Source organism: Mobula birostris, chromosome 5 (genome assembly GCF_030028105.1).
Source record: "Mobula birostris isolate sMobBir1 chromosome 5, sMobBir1.hap1, whole genome shotgun sequence".
In the NCBI taxonomy this organism is placed as follows: Eukaryota; Metazoa; Chordata; class Chondrichthyes; order Myliobatiformes; family Myliobatidae; genus Mobula; species Mobula birostris.
In genome coordinates, this window is record NC_092374.1 from 95,207,751 (window position 1) to 95,229,342 (window position 21,592).

Here is a 21,592-nt window from a genome sequence, read left to right on the forward strand (position 1 = left end):
TCGATGTGCTGGTTGCTGAGCTGGTCTCTGTGGTTGATGAGCTGGTCTCTGTGGTTGGTGAGCTGGTCTCTGTTGTCGATGTGCTGGTTTTTGTGGTTGGTCAGCTGGTCTCTGTGGTTGACGTGCTGGTCTCTGTGGTTGATGTGCTGGTGTCTGTTGTCGGTGTGCTGGGTGGTGAGCTGGTCTCAGTGGTTGATGAGCTGGTCTCTGTGGTTGATGTGCTGGTCTCTGTGGTTGACGTGCTGGTCTCTGTGGTTGATGTGCTGGTGTCTGTGGTTGATGTGCTGGTCTCTGTGGTTGATGTGCTGGTCTCTGTGGTTGACGTGCTGGTCTCTGTGGTTGATGTGCTGGTGTCTGTTGTCGATGTGCTGGGTGGTGAGCTGGTCTCGGTGGTTGATTTGCTGGTCTCTGTGGTTGACGTGCTGGTCTCTGTGGTTGGTGTGCTGGACTCTGTGGTCATTGTGCTGGATTCTGCAGTCGTTGTGCTGGACTCTGCGGTCAATGTGCTGGTATCTATTGTCGGTGTGCTGGTTGGTGAGCTGAACTCTGTGGTTGATGTGCTGGTCTCTGTGGTTGATGTGCTGGTCTCTGTGGTTGATGTGCTGGTGTCTGTTGTCGATGTGCTGGTTGGTGAGCTGGACTCTGTTGTTGGTGAGCTGGACTCTGTGGTCAGTGTGCTGGTCTCTGTGGTTGGTGAGCTGGTCTCTGTGGTTGATGTTCTGGTGTCTGTTGTCTGTGTGCTGGTTGGTGTGCTGGACTCTGTGGTTGATGTGCTGGTCTCTGTGGTCAGAGTGCTGGACTCTGTGGTTGGTGAGCGGGACTCTGTGGTTGACGTGCTGGTCTCTGTGGTTGACGTGCTGGACTCTGTGGTTGACGTGCTGGTCTCTGTGGTTGACGTGCTGGTCTCTGTGGTTGATGTGCTGGTCTCTGTTGTCGGTGTGCTGGTTGGTGAGCTGGTCTCTGTGGTTGGTGTGCTGGTCTCTGTGGTTGACGTGCTGCTCTCTGTGGTTGATGTGCTGGTCTCTGTGGTTGATCTGCTGGTCTCTGTGGTTGGTGTGCTGGTCTCTGTGGTTGATGTGATGGTGTCTATTGTCGATGTGCTGGTTGGTGAGTTGGTCTCTGTGGTTGATATGCTGGTCTCTGTGGTTGACGTGCTGTTCTCTGTGGTTGACGTGCTGGTCTCTGTGGTTGGTGAGCTGGTCTCTGTGGTTGATGTGCTGGTCTCTGTGGTTGGTGTGCTGGTCTCTGTGGTTGACGTGCTGGTCTCTGTGGTTGGTGTGCTGGTCTCTGTGGTTGATGTGCTGGTGTCTATTGTCGATGTGCTGGTTGGTGAGCTGGTCTCTGTGGTTGATGTGCTGGTCTCTGTGGTTGATGTGCTGGTCTCTGTGGTCGTTGTGCTGGTCTCTGTGGTCAGTGTGCTGGTCTCTGTGGTTGACGTGCTGGTCTCTGTGGTTGATGTGCTGGTCTCTGTGGTTGACGTGCTGGTCTCTGTGGTTGATGTGCTGGTCTCTGTGGTCAGTGTGCTGGTGTCTGTGGTTGATGTGCTGGTCTCTGTGGTCAGTGTGCTGGTCTCTGTGGTTGATGTGCTGGTCTCTGTGGTTGATGTGCTGGTCTCTGTGGTTGGTGTGCTGGTCTCTGTGGTCGTTGTGCTGGTCTCTGTGGTCAGTGTGCTGGTCTCTGTGGTCGTTGTGCTGGTCTCTGTGGTCGTTGTGCTGGTGTCTGCAGTTGATGTGCTGGATGGTGTGGTTGGTGTGCTGGACTCTGTGATCATTGTGCTGTACTCTGCAGTCGTTGTGCTGGACTCTGCGGTCAATGTGCTGGTATATGTTGTCGATGTGCTGGTTGCTGAGCTGGTCTCTGTGGTTGATGAGCTGGTCTCTGTGGTTGGTGAGCTGGTCTCTGTTGTCGATGTGCTGGTTTTTGTGGTTGGTCAGCTGGTCTCTGTGGTTGACGTGCTGGTCTCTGTGGTTGACGTGCTGGTCTCTGTGTTTGATGTGCTGGTGTCTGTTGTCGATGTGCTGGTTGGTGAGCTGGTCTCTGTGGTTGATGTGCTGGTGTCTGTTGTCGGTGTGCTGGTTGGTGAGCTGGTCTCTGTGGTTGATTTGCTGGTCTCTGTGGTTGACGTGCTGGTCTCTGTGGTTTGTGTGCTGGACTCTGTGGTCATTGTGCTGGATTCTGCAGTCGTTGTGCTGGACTCTGCGGTCAATGTGCTGGTATCTATTGTCGGTGTGCTGGTTGGTGAGCTGGACTCTGTGGTTGATGTGCTGGTCTCTGTGGTTGACGTGCTGGTCTCTGTGGTTGATGTGCTGGTGTCTGTTGTCGATGTGCTGGTTGGTGAGCTGGACTCTGTGGTTGGTGAGCTGGACTCTGTGGTCAGTGTGCTGGTCTCTGTGGTTGATGTGCTGGTCTCTGTGGTTGGTGTGCTGGTCTCTGTGGTTGATGTGCTGGTCTCTGTGGTTGACGTGCTGGACTCTGTGGTCATTGTGCTGGTCTCTGTGGTTGATGTGCTGGACTGTGCGGTTGGTGTGCTGGACTCTGTGGTCAGTGTGTTGGTCTCTGTTGTCAGTGTGCTGGTCTCTGTGGTTGACGTGCTGGTCTCTGTGGTTGATGTGCTGGTCTCTGTGGTTGGTGTGCTGGTCTCTGTGTTTGATGTGCTGGTCTCTGTGGTTGATGTGCTGGTCTCTGTTGTTGATGTGCTGGACTCTGTGGTCGTTGTGCTGGTCTCTGTGGTTGATGTGCTGGACTGTGTGGTTGGTGTGCTGGACTCTGTGGTCAGTGTGTTGGTCTCTGTTGTCAGTGTGCTGGTCTCTGTGGTTGACGTGCTGGTCTCTGTGGTTGATGTGCTGGTCTCTGTGGTTGACGTGCTGGTCTCTGTGGTTGGTGTGCTGGTCTCTGTTGTCGATGTGCTGGTGTCTGTTGTCGGTGTGCTGGTTGGTGAGCTGATCTCTGTGGTTGGTGTGCTGGTCTCTGTGGTTGATGTGCTGGTCTCTGTGGTTGACGTGCTGGTGTCTGTTGTCGGTGTGCTGGTTGGTGAGCTGGTCTCTGTGGTTGGTGTGCTGGTCTCCGTGGTTGATGTGCTGGTCTCTGTGGTTGACGTGCTGGTCTCTGTGGTTGATGTGCTAGTGTCTGTGGTTGATGTGCTGGTGTCTGTTGTCGGTGTGCTGGTCTCTGTGGTAGATGTGCTGGTCTCTGTGGTTGATGTGCTGGTCTCTGTGGTCAGTGTGCTGGTCTCTGTGGTCGTTGTGCTGGTCTCTGTGGTCGTTGTGCTGGTCTCTGTGCTTGTTATGCTGGACTCTGCAGTTGATGTGCTGGATGGTGTGGTTGGTGTGCTGGACTCTGTGATCATTGTGCTGGACTCTGCAGTCGTTGTGCTGGACTCTGCGGTCAATGTGCTGGTATATGTTGTCGATGTGCTGGTTGCTGAGCTGGTCTCTGTGGTTGATGAGCTGGTCTCTGTGGTTGGTGAGCTGGTCTCTGTTGTCGATGTGCTGGTTTTTGTGGTTGGTCAGCTGGTCTCTGTGGTTGACGTGCTGGTCTCTGTGGTTGACGTGCTGGTCTCTGTGTTTGATGTGCTGGTGTCTGTTGTCGATGTGCTGGTTGGTGAGCTGGTCTCTGTGGTTGATGTGCTGGTGTCTGTTGTCGGTGTGCTGGTTGGTGAGCTGGTCTCTGTGGTTGATTTGCTGGTCTCTGTGGTTGACGTGCTGGTCTCTGTGGTTGGTGTGCTGGACTCTGTGGTCATTGTGCTGGATTCTGCAGTCGTTGTGCTGGACTCTGCGGTCAATGTGCTGGTATCTATTGTCGGTGTGCTGGTTGGTGAGCTGGACTCTGTGGTTGATGTGCTGGTCTCTGTGGTTGACGTGTTGGTCTCTGTGGTTGATGTGCTGGTGTCTGTTGTCGATGTGCTGGTTGGTGAGCTGGACTCTGTGGTTGGTGAGCTGGACTCTGTGGTCAGTGTGCTGGTCTCTGTGGTTGATGTGCTGGTCTCTGTGGTTGGTGTGCTGGTCTCTGTGGTTGATGTGCTGGTCTCTGTGGTTGACGTGCTGGACTCTGTGGTCATTGTGCTGGTCTCTGTGGTTGATGTGCTGGACTGTGCGGTTGGTGTGCTGGACTCTGTGGTCAGTGTGTTGGTCTCTGTTGTCAGTGTGCTGGTCTCTGTGGTTGACGTGCTGGTCTCTGTGGTTGATGTGCTGGTCTCTGTGGTTGGTGTGCTGGTCTCTGTGTTTGATGTGCTGGTCTCTGTGGTTGATGTGCTGGTCTCTGTTGTTGATGTGCTGGACTCTGTGGTCGTTGTGCTGGTCTCTGTGGTTGATGTGCTGGACTGTGTGGTTGGTGTGCTGGACTCTGTGGTCAGTGTGTTGGTCTCTGTTGTCAGTGTGCTGGTCTCTGTGGTTGACGTGCTGGTCTCTGTGGTTGATGTGCTGGTCTCTGTGGTTGACGTGCTGGTCTCTGTGGTTGGTGTGCTGGTCTCTGTTGTCGATGTGCTGGTGTCTGTTGTCGGTGTGCTGGTTGGTGAGCTGGTCTCTGTGGTTGGTGTGCTGGTCTCTGTGGTTGATGTGCTGGTCTCTGTGGTTGACGTGCTGGTGTCTGTTGTCGGTGTGCTGGTTGGTGAGCTGGTCTCTGTGGTTGGTGTGCTGGTCTCCGTGGTTGATGTGCTGGTCTCTGTGGTTGACGTGCTGGTCTCTGTGGTTGATGTGCTAGTGTCTGTGGTTGATGTGCTGGTGTCTGTTGTCGGTGTGCTGGTCTCTGTGGTAGATGTGCTGGTCTCTGTGGTTGATGTGCTGGTCTCTGTGGTCAGTGTGCTGGTCTCTGTGGTCGTTGTGCTGGTCTCTGTGGTCGTTGTGCTGGTCTCTGTGCTTGTTATGCTGGACTCTGCAGTTGATGTGCTGGATGGTGTGGTTGGTGTGCTGGACTCTGTGATCATTGTGCTGGACTCTGCAGTCGTTGTGCTGGACTCTGCGGTCAATGTGCTGGTATATGTTGTCGATGTGCTGGTTGCTGAGCTGGTCTCTGTGGTTGATGAGCTGGTCTCTGTGGTTGGTGAGCTGGTCTCTGTTGTCGATGTGCTGGTTTTTGTGGTTGGTCAGCTGGTCTCTGTGGTTGACGTGCTGGTCTCTGTGGTTGACGTGCTGGTCTCTGTGTTTGATGTGCTGGTGTCTGTTGTCGATGTGCTGGTTGGTGAGCTGGTCTCTGTGGTTGATGTGCTGGTGTCTGTTGTCGGTGTGCTGGTTGGTGAGCTGGTCTCTGTGGTTGATTTGCTGGTCTCTGTGGTTGACGTGCTGGTCTCTGTGGTTGGTGTGCTGGACTCTGTGGTCATTGTGCTGGATTCTGCAGTCGTTGTGCTGGACTCTGCGGTCAATGTGCTGGTATCTATTGTCGGTGTGCTGGTTGGTGAGCTGGACTCTGTGGTTGATGTGCTGGTCTCTGTCGTTGACGTGCTGGTCTCTGTGGTTGATGTGCTGGTGTCTGTTGTCGATGTGCTGGTTGGTGAGCTGGACTCTGTGGTTGGTGAGCTGGACTCTGTGGTCAGTGTGCTGGTCTCTGTGGTTGATGTGCTGGTCTCTGTGGTTGGTGTGCTGGTCTCTGTGGTTGATGTGCTGGTCTCTGTGGTTGACGTGCTGGACTCTGTGGTCATTGTGCTGGTCTCTATGGTTGATGTGCTGGACTGTGCGGTTGGTGTGCTGGACTCTGTGGTCAGTGTGTTGGTCTCTGTTGTCAGTGTGCTGGTCTCTGTGGTTGACGTGCTGGTCTCTGTGGTTGATGTGCTGGTCTCTGTGGTTGGTGTGCTGGTCTCTGTGTTTGATGTGCTGGTCTCTGTGGTTGATGTGCTGGTCTCTGTTGTTGATGTGCTGGACTCTGTGGTCGTAGTGCTGGTCTCTGTGGTTGATGTGCTGGACTGTGTGGTTGGTGTGCTGGACTCTGTGGTCAGTGTGTTGGTCTCTGTTGTCAGTGTGCTGGTCTCTGTGGTTGACGTGCTGGTCTCTGTGGTTGATGTGCTGGTCTCTCTGGTTGACGTGCTGGTCTCTGTGGTTGGTGTGCTGGTCTCTGTTGTCGATGTGCTGGTGTCTGTTGTCGGTGTGCTGGTTGGTGAGCTGGTCTCTGTGGTTGGTGTGCTGGTCTCTGTGGTTGATGTGCTGGTCTCTGTGGTTGACGTGCTGGTGTCTGTTGTCGGTGTGCTGGTTGGTGAGCTGGTCTCTGTGGTTGTTGTGCTGGTCTCTGTGGTTGATGTGCTGGTCTCTGTGGTTGACGTGCTGGTCTCTGAGGTTGATGTGCTGGTCTCTGTGGTTGACGTGCTGGTCTCTGAGGTTGATGTGCTGGTGTCTGTGGTTGATGTGCTGGTGTCTGTTGTCGGTGTGCTGGTTGGTGATCTGTTCTCTGTGGTTGGTGTGCTGGTCTCTGTGGTTGATGTGCTGGTCTCTGTGGTTGACGTGCTGGTGTCTGTTGTCGGTGTGCTGGTTGGTGAGCTGGTCTCTGTGGTTGGTGTGCTGGTCTCTGTGGTTGACGTGCTGGTCTCTGTGGTTGATGTGCTGGTCTCTGTGGTTGATATGCTGGTCTCTGTGGTTGACGTGCTGGTCTCTGTGGTTGACGTGCTGGTCTCTGTGGTTGGTGAGCTGGTCTCTGTGGTTGATGTGCTGGTCTCTGTGGTTGGTGTGCTGGTCTCTGTGGTTGACGTGCTGGTCTCTGTGGTTGATGTGCTGGTATCTGTGGTTGATGTGCTGGTCTCTGTGGTTGATGTGCTGGTCTCTGTGGTTGGTGAGCTGGTCTCTGTGGTCAGTGTGCTGGTCTCTGTGGTTGATGTGCTGGTCTCTGTGGTTGGTGAGCTGGTCTCTGTGGTCAGTGTGCTGGTCTCTGTGGTTGATGTGCTGGTCTCTGTGGTTGATGTGCTGGTCTCTGTGGTTGATGTGCTGGTGTCTGTGGTTGATGTGCTGGTCTCTGTGGTTGATGTGCTGGTCTCTGTGGTCAGTGTGCTGGTCTCTGTGGTTGATGTGCTGGTCTCTGTGGTCAGTGTGCTGGTCTCTGTGGTTGATGTGCTGGTCTCTGTGGTTGATGTGCTGGTCTCTGTGGTCGTTGTGCTGGTCTCTGTGGTTGGTGAGCTGGTCTCTGTGGTTGGTGAGCTGGTCTCTGTGGTTGATGTGCTGGTCTCTGTGGTTGATGTGCTGGTCTCTGTGGTTGATGTGCTGGTCTCTGTGGTCAGTGTGCTGGTCTCTGTGGTTGATGTGCTGGTCTCTGTGGTCGTTGTGCTGGTCTCTGTGGTTGATGTGCTGGACTCTGTGGTTAACGTGCTGGTCTCTGTGGTTGATGTGCTGGTGTCTGTTGTCAGTGTGCTGGTTGGTGAGCTGGTCTCTGTGCTTGACGTGCTGGTCTCTGTGGTTGATGTGCTGGACTCTGTGGTTGATGTGCTGGTGTCTGTTGTCGGTGTGCTGGTTGGTGAGCTGGTCTCTGTGGTTGGTGTGCTGGTCTCTGTGGTTGGTGTGCTGGTCTCTGTGGTTGATGTGCTCGTCTCTGTGGTTGATGTGCTGGTCTCTGTGGTGGATGTGCTGGACTCTGTGGTTGGTGAACTGGTCTCTGTGGTCAGTGTGCTGGTCTCTGTGGTTGATGTGCTGGTCTCTGTGGTCGTTGTGCTGGTCTCTGTGCTTGTTATGCTGGACTCTGCAGTTGATGTGCTGGATGGTGTGGTTGGTGTGCTGGACTCTGTGATCATTTTGCTGGACTCTGCAGTCGTTGTGCTGGACTCTGCGGTCAATGTGCTGGTATATGTTGTCGATGTGCTGGTTGCTGAGCTGGTCTCTGTGGTTGATGAGCTGGTCTCTGTGGTTGGTGAGCTGGTCTCTGTTGTCGATGTGCTGGTGTCTGTTGTCGGTGTGCTGGGTGGTGAGCTGGTCTCAGTGGTTGATGAGCTGGTCTCTGTGGTTGACGTGCTGGTCTCTGTGGTTGATGTGCTGGTCTCTGTGGTTGATGTGCTGGTGACTGTTGTCGATGTGCTGGTTGGTGAGCTGGTCTCTGTGGTTGATGTGCTGGTCTCTGTGGTTGATGTGCTGGTGACTGTTGTCGATGTGCTGGTTGGTGAGCTGGTCTCTGTGGTTGATGTGCTGGTCTCTGTGGTTGATGTGCTGGTCTCTGTGGTCAGTGTGCTGGTCTCTGTGGTTGACGTGCTGGTCTCTGTGTTTGATGTGCTGGTGCCTGTTGTCGATGTGCTGGTTGGTGAGCTGGTCTCTGTGGTTGATGTGCTGGTGTCTGTTGTCGGTGTGCTGGTTGGTGAGCTGGTCTCTGTGGTTGATTTGCTGGTCTCTGTGGTTGACGTGCTGGTCTCTGTGGTTGGTGTGCTGGACTCTGTGGTCATTGTGCTGAATTCTGCAGTCGTTGTGCTGGACTCTGCGGTCAATGTGCTGGTATCTATTGTCGGTGTGCTGGTTGGTGAGCTGGACTCTGTGGTTGATGTGCTGGTCTCTGTGGTTGACGTGCTGGTCTCTGTGGTTGATGTGCTGGTGTCTGTTGTCGATGTGCTGGTTGGTGAGCTGGACTCTGTGGTTGGTGAGCTGGACTCTGTGGTCAGTGTGCTGGTCTCTGTGGTTGACGTGCTGGTCTCTGTGGTTGATGTGCTGGTCTCTGTGGTTGGTGTGCTGGTCTCTGTGGTTGATGTGCTGGTCTCTGTGGTTGATGTGCTGGTCTCTGTTGTTGATGTGCTGGACTCTGTGGTCGTTGTGCTGCTCTCTTTGGTTGATGTGCTGGACTGTGCGGTTGGTGTGCTGGACTCTGTGGTCAGTGTGTTGGTCTCTGTTGTCAGTGTGCTGGTCTCTGTGGTTGACTTGCTGGTCTCTGTGGTTGATGTGCTGGTCTCTGTGGTTGACGTGCTGGTCTCTGTGGTTGGTGTGCTGGTCTCTGTTGTCGATGTGCTGGTGTCTGTTGTCGATGTGCTGGTTGGTGAGCTGTTCTCTGTGGTTGGTGTGCTGGTCTTTGTGGTTGATGTGCTGGTCTCTGTGGTTGACGTGCTGGTGTCTGTTGTCGGTGTGCTGGTTGGTGAGCTGGTCTCTGTGGTTGGTGTGCTGGTCTCTGTGGTTGATGTGCTGGTCTCTGTGGTTGACGTGCTGGTGTCTGTTGTCGGTGTGCTGGTTGGTGAGCTGGTCTCTGTGGTTGGTGTGCTGGTCTCTGTGGTTGATGTGCTGGTCTCTGTGTTTGACGTGCTGGTCTCTGTGGTTGATGTGCTGGTGTCTGTGGTTGATGTGCTGGTGTCTGTTGTCGGTGTGCTGGTTGGTGAGCTGTTCTCTGTGGTTGGTGTGCTGGTCTCTGTGGTTGATGTGCTGGTCTCTGTGGTTGACGTGCTGGTCTCTGTGGTTGGTGAGCTGGTCTCTGTGGTTGATGTGCTGGTCTCTGTGGTTGGTGTGCTGGTCTCTGTGGTTGGTGTGCTGCTCTCTGTGGTTGGTGAGCTGGTCTCTGTGGTTGATGTGCTGGTCTCTGTGGTTGGTGTGCTGGTCTCTGTGGTTGACGTGCTGGTCTCTGTGGTTGATGTGCTGGTCTCTGTGGTTGGTGAGCTGGTCTCTGTGGTTGATGTGCTGGTCTCTGTGGTTGGTGAGCTGGTCTCTGTGGTCAGTGTGCTGGTCTCTGTGGTTGGTGTGCTGGTCTCTGTGGTTGATGTGCTGGTATCTGTGGTTGATGTGCTGGTCTCTGTGGTCAGTGTGCTGGTCTCTGTGGTTGATGTGCTGGTCTCTGTGGTCGTTGTGCTGGTCTCTGTGGTTGGTGAGCTGGTCTCTGTGGTTGGTGTGCTGGTCTCTGTGGTTGATGTGCTGGTCTCTGTGGTTGGTGTGCTGGTCTCTGTGGTTGGTGTGCTGGTCTCTGTGGTTGATGTGCTGGTCTCTGTGGTTGATGTGCTGGTCTCTGTGGTTGGTGTGCTGGTCTCTGTAGTTGGTGTGCTGGTCTCTGTGGTCGTTGTGCTGGTCTCTGTGGTTGGTGAGCTGGTCTCTGTGGTTGGTGTGCTGGTCTCTGTGGTTGATGTGCTGGTCTCTGTGGTTGATGTGCTGGTCTCTGTGGTCAGTGTGCTGGTCTCTGTGGTCGTTGTGCTGGTCTCTGTGGTCGTTGTGCTGGTCTCTGTGGTCGTTGTGCTGGTCTCTGTGGTCAGTGTGCTGCTCTCTCTGGTTGATGTGCTGGTCTCTGTGGTTGATGTGCTGGTCTCTGTGGTCAGTGTGCTGGTCTCTGTGGTTGATGTGCTGGTCTCTGTGGTCAGTGTGCTGGTCTCTGTGGTCGTTGTGCTGGTCTCTGTGGTCGTTGTGCTGGTCTCTGTGCTTGTTATGCTGGACTCTGCAGTTGATGTGCTGGATGGTGTGGTTGGTGTGCTGGACTCTGTGATCATTGTGCTGGACTCTGCAGTCGTTGTGCTGGACTCTGCGGTCAATGTGCTGGTATATGTTGTCGATGTGCTGGTTGCTGAGCTGGTCTCTGTGGTTGGTGAGCTGGTCTCTGTTGTCGATGTGCTGGTTTTTGTGGTTGGTCAGCTGGTCTCTGTGGTTGACATGCTGGTCTATGTGGTTGATGTGCTGGTCTCTGTGGTTGATGTGCTGGTGTCTGTTGTCGGTGTGCTGGGTGGTGAGCTGGTCTCAGTGGTTGATGCGCTGGTCTCTGTGGCTGACGTGCTGGTCTCTGTGGTTGACGTGCTGGTCTCTGTGGTTGATGTGCTGGTCTCTGTGGTTGACGTGCTGGTCTCTGTGGTTGGTGTGCTGGTCTCTGTGGTTGATGTGCTGGTCTCTGTGGTTGATGTGCTGGTGTCTGTTGTCGGTGTGCTGGGTGGTGGGCTGGTCTCAGTGGTTGATGCGCTGGTCTCTGTGGCTGACGTGCTGGTCTCTGTGGTTGACGTGCTGGTCTCTGTGGTTGATGTGCTGGTCTCTGTGGTTGACGTGCTGGTCTCTGTGGTTGGTGTGCTGGTCTCTGTTGTCGATGTGCTGGTGTCTGTTGTCGATGTGCTGGTTGGTGAGCTGTTCTCTGTGGTTGGTGTGCTGGTCTCTGTTGTTGATGTGCTGGTCTCTGTGGTTGACGTGCTGGTGTCTGTTGTCGGTGTGCTGGTTGGTGAGCTGGTCTCTGTGGTTGGTGTGCTGGTCTCTGTGGTTGATGTGCTGGTCTCTGTGGTTGACGTGCTGGTGTCTGTTGTCGGTGTGCTGGTTGGTGAGCTGGTCTCTGTGGTTGGTGTGCTGGTCTCTGTGGTTGATGTGCTGGTCTCTGTGGTTGACGTGCTGGTCTCTGTGGTTGATGTGCTGGTGTCTGTGGTTGATGTGCTGGTGTCTGTTGTCGGTGTGCTGGTTGGTGAGCTGTTCTCTGTGGTTGGTGTGCTGGTCTCTGTGGTTGATGTGCTGGTCTCTGTGGTTGACGTGCTGGTCTCTGTGGTTGGTGAGCTGGTCTCTGTGGTTGATGTGCTGGTCTCTGTGGTTGGTGTGCTGCTCTCTGTGGTTGGTGAGCTGGTCTCTGTGGTTGATGTGCTGGTCTCTGTGGTTGGTGTGCTGGTCTCTGTGGTTGACGTGCTGGTCTCTGTGGTTGATGTGCTGGTCTCTGTGGTTGGTGAGCTGGTCTCTGTGGTTGATGTGCTGGTCTCTGTGGTTGGTGAGCTGGTCTCTGTGGTCAGTGTGCTGGTCTCTGTGGTTGACGTGCTGCACTCTGTGGTCGTTGTGCTGGTCTCTGTGCTCGCAATGCTGGACTCTGCAGTTGATGTGCTGGATGGTGTGGTTGGTGTGCTGGACTCTGTGATCATTGTGCTGGACTCTGCAGTCGTTGTGCTGGACTCTGCGGTCAATGTGCTGGTTGCTGAGCTGGTCTCTGTGGTTGATGAGCTGGTCTCTGTGGTTGGTGAGCTGGTCTCTGTTGTCGATGTGCTGGTTTTTGTGGTTGGTCAGCTGGTCTCTGTGGTTGACGTGCTGGTCTCTGTGGTTGATGTGCTGGTCTCTGTGGTTGATGTGCTGGTGTCTGTTGTCGGTGTGCTGCGTGGTGAGCTGGTCTCAGTGGTTGATGAGCTGGTCTCTGTGGCTGACGTGCTGGTCTCTGTGGTTGACGTGCTGGTCTCTGTGGTTGATGTGCTGGTCTCTGTGGTTGATGTGCTGGTGACTGTTGTCGATGTGCTGGTTGGTGAGCTGGTCTCTGTGGTTGATGTGCTGGTCTCTGTGGTTGATGTGCTGGTCTCTGTGGTCAGTGTGCTGGTCTCTGTGGTTGATGTGCTGGTCTCTGTGCTCAGTGTGCTGGTCTCTGTGGTTGACGTGCTGGTCTCTGTGTTTGATGTGCTGGTGTCTGTTGTCGATGTGCTGGTTGGTGAGCTGGTCTCTGTGGTTGATGTGCTGGTGTCTGTTGTCGGTGTGCTGGTTGGTGAGCTGGTCTCTGTGGTTGATTTGCTGGTCTCTGTGGTTGACGTGCTGGTCTCTGTGGTTGGTGTGCTGGACTCTGTGGTCATTGTGCTGGATTCTGCAGTCGTTGTGCTGGACTCTGCGGTCAATGTGCTGGTATCTATTGTCGGTGTGCTGGTTGGTGAGCTGGACTCTGTGGTTGATGTGCTGGTCTCTGTGGTTGACGTGCTGGTCTCTGTGGTTGATGTGCTTGTGTCTGTTGTCGATGTGCTGGTTGGTGAGCTGGACTCTGTGGTTGGTGAGCTGGACTCTGTGGTCAGTGTGCTGGTCTCTGTGGTTGATGTGCTGGTCTCTGTAGTTGATGTGCTGGTGTCTGTTGTCGGTGTGCTGGTTGATGTGCTGGTCTCTGTGGTTGACGTGCTGGTCTCTGTGGTTGATGGGCTGGTGTCTGTTGTCGATGTGCTGGTTGGTGAGCTGGACTCTGTGGTTGGTGAGCTGGACTCTGTGGTCAGTGTGCTGGTCTCTGTGGTTGGTGTGCTGGTCTCTGTGGTTGATGTGCTGGTCTCTGTGGTTGATGTGCTGGACTGTGCGGTCGGTGTGCTGGACTCTGTGGTCAGTGTGTTGGTCTCTGTTGTCAGTGTGCTGGTCTCTGTGGTTGACGTGCTGGTCTCTGTGGTTGATGTGCTGGTCTCTGTGGTTGGTGTGCTGGTCTCTGTGGTTGATGTGCTGGTCTCTGTGGTTGACGTGCTAGTCTCTGTGGTTGGTGTGCTGGTCTCTGTTGTCGATATGCTGGTGTCTGTTGTCGATGTGCTGGTTGGTGAGCTGTTCTCTGTGGTTGGTGTGCTGGTCTCTGTGGTTGATGTGCTGGTCTCTGTGGTTGATGTGCTGGTGTCTGTTGTCGGTGTGCTGGTTGGTGAGCTGGTCTCTGTGGTTGGTGTGCTGGTCTCTGTGGTTGATGTGCTGGTCTCTGTGGTTGACGTGCTGGTGTCTGTTGTCGGTGTGCTGGTTGGTGAGCTGGTCTCTGTGGTTGGTGAGCTGGTCTCTGTGGTTGATGTGCTGGTCTCTGTGGTTGATGTGCTGGTCTCTGTGGTCAGTGTGCTGGTCTCTGTGGTTGACGTGCTGGTCTCTGTGTTTGATGTGCTGGTGTCTGTTGTCGGTGTGCTGGTTGGTGTGCTGGTCTCTGTGGTTGATGTGCTGGTCTCTGTGGTTGAGGTGCTGGTCTCTGTGGTTGACGTTCTGGTCTCTGTGGTTGAGGTGCTGGTCTCTGTGGTTGACGTGCTGGTGTCTGTTGTCGGTGTGCTGGTTGGTGAGCTGGTCTCTGTGGTTGGTGTGCTGGTCTCTGTGGTTGATGTGCTGGTCTCTGTGGTTGACGTGCTGGTCTCTGTGGTTAATGTGCTGGTGTCTGTGGTTGATGTGCTGGTGTCTGTTGTCGGTGTGCTGGTTGGTGAGCTGTTCTCTGTGGTTGGTGTGCTGGTCTCTGTGGTTGATGTGCTGGTCTCTGTGGTTGACGTGCTGGTCTCTGTGGTTGATGTGCTGGTCTCTGTGGTTGATGTGCTGGTCTCTGTGGTTGATGTGCTGGTGTCTGTTGTCGATGTGCTGGTTACTGAGCTGGTCTCTGTGGTTGATGAGCTGGTCTCTGTGGTTGGTGAGCTGGTCTCTGTTGTCGATGTGCTGGTGTCTGTTGTCGGTGTGCTGGGTGGTGAGCTGGTCTCAGTGGTTGATGAGCTGGTCTCTGTGGTTGACGTGCTGGTCTCTGTGGTTGATGTGCTGGTCTCTGTGGTTGATGTGCTGGTGACTGTTGTCGATGTGCTGGTTGGTGAGCTGGTCTCTGTGGTTGATGTGCTGGTCTCTGTGGTCAGTGTGCTGGTCTCTGTGGTTGACGTGCTGGTCTCTGTGTTTGATGTGCTGGTGTCTGTTGTCGATGTGCTGGTTGGTGAGCTGGTCTCTGTGGTTGATGTGCTGGTGTCTGTTGTCGGTGTGCTGGTTGGTGAGCTGGTCTCTGTGGTTGATTTGCTGGTCTCTGTGGTTGACGTGCTGGTCTCTGTGGTTGGTGTGCTGGACTCTGTGGTCATTGTGCTGAATTCTGCAGTCGTTGTGCTGGACTCTGCGGTCAATGTGCTGGTATCTATTGTCGGTGTGCTGGTTGGTGAGCTGGACTCTGTGGTTGATGTGCTGGTCTCTGTGGTTGACGTGCTGGTCTCTGTGGTTGATGTGCTGGTGTCTGTTGTCGATGTGCTGGTTGGTGAGCTGGACTCTGTGGTTGGTGAGCTGGACTCTGTGGTCAGTGTGCTGGTCTCTGTGGTTGACGTGCTGGTCTCTGTGGTTGATGTGCTGGTCTCTGTGGTTGGTGTGCTGGTCTCTGTGGTTGATGTGCTGGTCTCTGTGGTTGATGTGCTGGTCTCTGTTGTTGATGTGCTGGACTCTGTGGTCGTTGTGCTGGTCTCTGTGGTTGATGTGCTGGACTGTGCGGTTGGTGTGCTGTACTCTGTGGTCAGTGTGTTGGTCTCTGTTGTCAGTGTGCTGGTCTCTGTGGTTGACGTGCTGGTCTCTGTGGTTGATGTGCTGGTCTCTGTGGTTGACGTGCTGGTCTCTGTGGTTGGTGTGCTGGTCTCTGTTGTCGATGTGCTGGTGTCTGTTGTCGATGTGCTGGTTGGTGAGCTGTTCTCTGTGGTTGGTGTGCTGGTCTCTGTGGTTGATGTGCTGGTCTCTGTGGTTGACGTGCTGGTGTCTGTTGTCGGTGTGCTGGTTGGTGAGCTGGTCTCTGTGGTTGGTGTGCTGGTCTCTGTGGTTGATGTGCTGGTCTCTGTGGTTGACGTGCTGGTGTCTGTTGTCGGTGTGCTGGTTGGTGAGCTGGTCTCTGTGGTTGGTGTGCAGGTCTCTGTGGTTGATGTGCTGGTCTCTGTGGTTGACGTGCTGGTCTCTGTGGTTGGTGTGCTGGTCTCTGTGGTTGGTGAGCTGGTCTCTGTGGTTGGTGTGCTGGTCTCTGTGGTTGATGTGCTGGTCTTTGTGGTTGACGTGCTGGTCTCTGTGGTTGGTGAGCTGGTCTCTGTGGTTGATGTGCTGGTCTCTGTGGTTGGTGTGCTGGTCTCTGTGGTTGGTGTGCTGCTCTCTGTGGTTGGTGAGCTGGTCTCTGTGGTTGATGTGCTGGTCTCTGTGGTTGGTGTGCTGGTCTCTGTGGTTGACGTGCTGGTCTCTGTGGTTGATGTGCTGGTCTCTGTGGTTGGTGAGCTGGTCTCTGTGGTTGATGTGCTGGTCTCTGTGGTTGGTGAGCTGGTCTCTGTGGTCAGTGTGCTGGTCTCTGTGGTTGGTGTGCTGGTCTCTGTGGTTGATGTGCTGGTATCTGTGGTTGATGTGCTGGTCTCTGTGGTCAGTGTGCTGGTCTCTGTGGTTGATGTGCTGGTCTCTGTGGTCGTTGTGCTGGTCTCTGTGGTTGGTGAGCTGGTCTCTGTGGTTGGTGTGCTGGTCTCTGTGGTTGATGTCCTGGTCTCTGTGGTTGGTGTGCTGGTCTCTGTGGTTGGTGTGCTGGTCTCTGTGGTTGATGTGCTGGTCTCTGTGGTTGATGTGCTGGTCTCTGTGGTTGGTGTGCTGGTCTCTGTGGTTGGTGTGCTGGTCTCTGTGGTCGTTGTGCTGGTCTCTGTGGTTGGTGAGCTGGTCTCTGTGGTTGGTGTGCTGGTCTCTGTGGTTGATGTGCTGGTCTCTGTGGTTGATGTGCTGGTCTCTGTGGTCAGTGTGCTGGTCTCTGTGGTCGTTGTGCTGGTCTCTGTGGTCGTTGTGCTGGTCTCTGTGGTCGTTGTGCTGGTCTCTGTGGTCAGTGTGCTGGTCTCTGTGGTTGATGTGCTGGTCTCTGTGGTTGATGTGCTGGTCTCTGTGGTCAGTGTGCTGGTCTCTGTGGTTGATGTGCTGGTCTCTGTGGTCAGTGTGCTGGTCTCTGTGGTCGTTGTGCTGGTCTCTGTGGTCGTTGTGCTGGTCTCTGTGCTTGTTATGCTGGACTCTGCAGTTGATGTGCTGGATGGTGTGGTTGGTGTGCTGGACTCTGTGATCATTGTGCTGGACTCTGCAGTCGTTGTGCTGGACTCTGCGGTCAATGTGCTGGTATATGTTGTCGATGTGCTGGTTGCTGAGCTGGTCTCTGTGGTTGGTGAGCTGGTCTCTGTTGTCGATGTGCTGGTTTTTGTGGTTGGTCAGCTGGTCTCTGTGGTTGACATGCTGGTCTATGTGGTTGATGTGCTGGTCTCTGTGGTTGATGTGCTGGTGTCTGTTGTCGGTGTGCTGGGTGGTGAGCTGGTCTCAGTGGTTGATGCGCTGGTCTCTGTGGCTGACGTGCTGGTCTCTGTGGTTGACGTGCTGGTCTCTGTGGTTGATGTGCTGGTCTCTGTGGTTGACGTGCTGGTCTCTGTGGTTGGTGTGCTGGTCTCTGTGGTTGATGTGCTGGTCTCTGTGGTTGATGTGCTGGTGTCTGTTGTCGGTGTGCTGGGTGGTGAGCTGGTCTCAGTGGTTGATGCGCTGGTCTCTGTGGCTGACGTGCTGGTCTCTGTGGTTGACGTGCTGGTCTCTGTGGTTGATGTGCTGGTCTCTGTGGTTGACGTGCTGGTCTCTGTGGTTGGTGTGCTGGTCTCTGTTGTCGATGTGCTGGTGTCTGTTGTCGATGTGCTGGTTGGTGAGCTGTTCTCTGTGGTTGGTGTGCTGGTCTCTTTTGTTGATGTGCTGGTCTCTGTGGTTGACGTGCTGGTGTCTGTTGTCGGTGTGCTGGTTGGTGAGCTGGTGTCTGTGGTTGGTGTGCTGGTCTCTGTGGTTGATGTGCTGGTCTCTGTGGTTGACGTGCTGGTGTCTGTTGTCGGTGTGCTGGTTGGTGAGCTGGTCTCTGTGGTTGGTGTGCTGGTCTCTGTGGTTGATGTGCTGGTCTCTGTGGTTGACGTGCTGGTCTCTGTGGTTGATGTGCTGGTGTCTGTGGTTGATGTGCTGGTGTCTGTTGTCGGTGTGCTGGTTGGTGAGCTGTTCTCTGTGGTTGGTGTGCTGGTCTCTGTGGTTGATGTGCTGGTCTCTGTGGTTGACGTGCTGGTCTCTGTGGTTGGTGAGCTGGTCTCTGTGGTTGATGTGCTGGTCTCTGTGGTTGGTGTGCTGGTCTCTGTGGTTGGTGTGCTGCTCTCTGTGGTTGGTGAGCTGGTCTCTGTGGTTGATGTGCTGGTCTCTGTGGTTGGTGTGCTGGTCTCTGTGGTTGACGTGCTGGTCTCTGTGGTTGATGTGCTGGTCTCTGTGGTTGGTGAGCTGGTCTCTGTGGTTGATGTGCTGGTCTCTGTGGTTGGTGAGCTGGTCTCTGTGGTCAGTGTGCTGGTCTCTGTGGTTGACGTGCTGCACTCTGTGGTCGTTGTGCTGGTCTCTGTGCTTGCAATGCTGGACTCTGCAGTTGATGTGCTGGATGGTGTGGTTGGTGTGCTGGACTCTGTGATCATTGTGCTGGACTCTGCAGTCGTTGTGCTGGACTCTGCGGTCAATCTGCTGGTTGCTGAGCTGGTCTCTGTGGTTGATGAGCTGGTCTCTGTGGTTGGTGAGCTGGTCTCTGTTGTCGATGTGCTGGTTTTTGTGGTTGGTCAGCTGGTCTCTGTGGTTGACGTGCTGGTCTCTGTGGTTGATGTGCTGGTCTCTGTGGTTGATGTGCTGGTGTCTGTTGTCGATGTGCTGCGTGGTGAGCTGGTCTCAGTGGTTGATGAGCTGGTCTCTGTGGCTGACGTGCTGGTCTCTGTGGTTGACGTGCTGGTCTCTGTGGTTGATGTGCTGGTCTCTGTGGTTGATGTGCTGGTGACTGTTGTCGATGTGCTGGTTGGTGAGCTGGTCTCTGTGGTTGATGTGCTGGTCTCTGTGGTTGATGTGCTGGTCTCTGTGGTCAGTGTGCTGGTCTCTGTGGTTGATGTGCTGGTCTCTGTGGTCAGTGTGCTGGTCTCTGTGGTTGACGTGCTGGTCTCTGTGGTTGATGTGCTGGTGTCTGTTGTCGATGTGCTGGTTGGTGAGCTGGACTCTGTGGTTGGTGAGCTGGACTCTGTGGTCAGTGTGCTGGTCTCTGTGGTTGACGTGCTGGTCTCTGTGGTTGATGTGCTGGTCTCTGTGGTTGGTGTGCTGGTCTCTGTGGTTGATGTGCTGGTCTCTGTGGTTGATGTGCTGGTCTCTGTTGTTGATGTGCTGGACTCTGTGGTCGTTGTGCTGCTCTCTTTGGTTGATGTGCTGGACTGTGCGGTTGGTGTGCTGGACTCTGTGGTCAGTGTGTTGGTCTCTGTTGTCAGTGTGCTGGTCTCTGTGGTTGACTTGCTGGTCTCTGTGGTTGATGTGCTGGTCTCTGTGGTTGACGTGCTGGTCTCTGTGGTTGGTGTGCTGGTCTCTGTTGTCGATGTGCTGGTGTCTGTTGTCGATGTGCTGGTTGGTGAGCTGTTCTCTGTGGTTGGTGTGCTGGTCTTTGTGGTTGATGTGCTGGTCTCTGTGGTTGACGTGCTGGTGTCTGTTGTCGGTGTGCTGGTTGGTGAGCTGGTCTCTGTGGTTGGTGTGCTGGTCTCTGTGGTTGATGTGCTGGTCTCTGTGGTTGACGTGCTGGTGTCTGTTGTCGGTGTGCTGGTTGGTGAGCTGGTCTCTGTGGTTGGTGTGCTGGTCTCTGTGGTTGATGTGCTGGTCTCTGTGGTTGACGTGCTGGTCTCTGTGGTTGATGTGCTGGTGTCTGTGGTTGATGTGCTGGTGTCTGTTGTCGGTGTGCTGGTTGGTGAGCTGTTCTCTGTGGTTGGTGTGCTGGTCTCTGTGGTTGATGTGCTGGTCTCTGTGGTTGACGTGCTGGTCTCTGTGGTTGGTGAGCTGGTCTCTGTGGTTGATGTGCTGGTCTCTGTGGTTGGTGTGCTGGTCTCTGTGGTTGGTGTGCTGCTCTCTGTGGTTGGTGAGCTGGTCTCTGTGGTTGATGTGCTGGTCTCTGTGGTTGGTGTGCTGGTCTCTGTGGTTGACGTGCTGGTCTCTGTGGTTGATGTGCTGGTCTCTGTGGTTGGTGAGCTGGTCTCTGTGGTTGATGTGCTGGTCTCTGTGGTTGGTGAGCTGGTCTCTGTGGTCAGTGTGCTGGTCTCTGTGGTTGGTGTGCTGGTCTCTGTGGTTGATGTGCTGGTATCTGTGGTTGATGTGCTGGTCTCTGTGGTCAGTGTGCTGGTCTCTGTGGTTGATGTGCTGGTCTCTGTGGTCGTTGTGCTGGTCTCTGTGGTTGGTGAGCTGGTCTCTGTGGTTGGTGTGCTGGTCTCTGTGGTTGATGTGCTGGTCTCTGTGGTTGGTGTGCTGGTCTCTGTGGTTGGTGTGCTGGTCTCTGTGGTTGATGTGCTGGTCTCTGTGGTTGATGTGCTGGTCTCTGTGGTTGGTGTGCTGGTCTCTGTGGTTGGTGTGCTGGTCTCTGTGGTCGTTGTGCTGGTCTCTGTGGTTGGTGAGCTGGTCTCTGTGGTTGGTGTGCTGGTCTCTGTGGTTGATGTGCTGGTCTCTGTGGTTGATGTGCTGGTCTCTGTGGTCAGTGTGCTGGTCTCTGTGGTCGTTGTGCTGGTCTCTGTGGTCGTTGTGCTGGTCTCTGTGGTCGTTGTGCTGGTCTCTGTGGTCAGTGTGCTGGTCTCTGTGGTTGATGTGCTGGTCTCTGTGGTTGATGTGCTGGTCTCTGTGGTCAGTGTGCTGGTCTCTGTGGTTGATGTGCTGGTCTCTGTGGTCAGTGTGCTGGTCTCTGTGGTCGTTGTGCTGGTCTCTGTGGTCGTTGTGCTGGTCTCTGTGCTTGTTATGCTGGACTCTGCAGTTGATGTGCTGGATGGTGTGGTTGGTGTGCTGGACTCTGTGATCATTGTGCTGGACTCTGCAGTCGTTGTGCTGGACTCTGCGGTCAATGTGCTGGTATATGTTGTCGATGTGCTGGTTGCTGAGCTGGTCTCTGTGGTTGGTGAGCTGGTCTCTGTTGTCGATGTGCTGGTTTTTGTGGTTGGTCAGCTGGTCTCTGTGGTTGACATGCTGGTCTATGTGGTTGATGTGCTGGTCTCTGTGGTTGATGTGCTGGTGTCTGTTGTCGGTGTGCTGGGTGGTGAGCTGGTCTCAGTGGTTGATGCGCTGGTCTCTGTGGCTGACGTGCTGGTCTCTGTGGTTGACGTGCTGGTCTCTGTGGTTGATGTGCTGGTCTCTGTGGTTGACGTGCTGGTCTCTGTGGTTGGTGTGCTGGTCTCTGTGGTTGATGTGCTGGTCTCTGTGGTTGATGTGCTGGTGTCTGTTGTCGGTGTGCTGGGTGGTGGGCTGGTCTCAGTGGTTGATGCGCTGGTCTCTGTGGCTGACGTGCTGGTCTCTGTGGTTGACGTGCTGGTCTCTGTGGTTGATGTGCTGGTCTCTGTGGTTGACGTGCTGGTCTCTGTGGTTGGTGTGCTGGTCTCTGTTGTCGATGTGCTGGTGTCTGTTGTCGATGTGCTGGTTGGTGAGCTGTTCTCTGTGGTTGGTGTGCTGGTCTCTGTTGTTGATGTGCTGGTCTCTGTGGTTGACGTGCTGGTGTCTGTTGTCGGTGTGCTGGTTGGTGAGCTGGTCTCTGTGGTTGGTGTGCTGGTCTCTGTGGTTGATGTGCTGGTCTCTGTGGTTGACGTGCTGGTGTCTGTTGTCGGTGTGCTGGTTGGTGAGCTGGTCTCTGTGGTTGGTGTGCTGGTCTCTGTGGTTGATGTGCTGGTCTCTGTGGTTGACGTGCTGGTCTCTGTGGTTGATGTGCTGGTGTCTGTGGTTGATGTGCTGGTGTCTGTTGTCGGTGTGCTGGTTGGTGAGCTGTTCTCTGTGGTTGGTGTGCTGGTCTCTGTGGTTGATGTGCTGGTCTCTGTGGTTGACGTGCTGGTCTCTGTGGTTGGTGAGCTGGTCTCTGTGGTTGATGTGCTGGTCTCTGTGGTTGGTGTGCTGGTCTCTGTGGTTGGTGTGCTGCTCTCTGTGGTTGGTGAGCTGGTCTCTGTGGTTGATGTGCTGGTCTCTGTGGTTGGTGTGCTGGTCTCTGTGGTTGACGTGCTGGTCTCTGTGGTTGATGTGCTGGTCTCTGTGGTTGGTGAGCTGGTCTCTGTGGTTGATGTGCTGGTCTCTGTGGTTGGTGAGCTGGTCTCTGTGGTCAGTGTGCTGGTCTCTGTGGTTGACGTGCTGCACTCTGTGGTCGTTGTGCTGGTCTCTGTGCTTGCAATGCTGGACTCTGCAGTTGATGTGCTGGATGGTGTGGTTGGTGTGCTGGACTCTGTGATCATTGTGCTGGACTCTGCAGTCGTTGTGCTGGACTCTGCGGT

At 54.6% G+C, this 21,592-nt stretch overlaps 1 protein-coding gene across 1 annotated transcript in view; it reads right to left on the reverse strand.

The window, feature by feature from the left end:
• Window positions 1–21,592, reverse strand: part of LOC140198385 (uncharacterized) — a 116,045-nt gene that overhangs the window by 18,049 nt on the left and 76,404 nt on the right. Inside the window, exons 4-5 of the mRNA XM_072259481.1 lie at window positions 14,892–16,197; window positions 14,548–14,768 (exon numbers count right to left, since the gene is read on the reverse strand). Of these exons, the coding sequence (XP_072115582.1) occupies window positions 14,548–14,768; window positions 14,892–16,197 (1,527 nt within the window). The remainder of the gene's footprint in view (window positions 1–14,547; window positions 14,769–14,891; window positions 16,198–21,592) is intronic.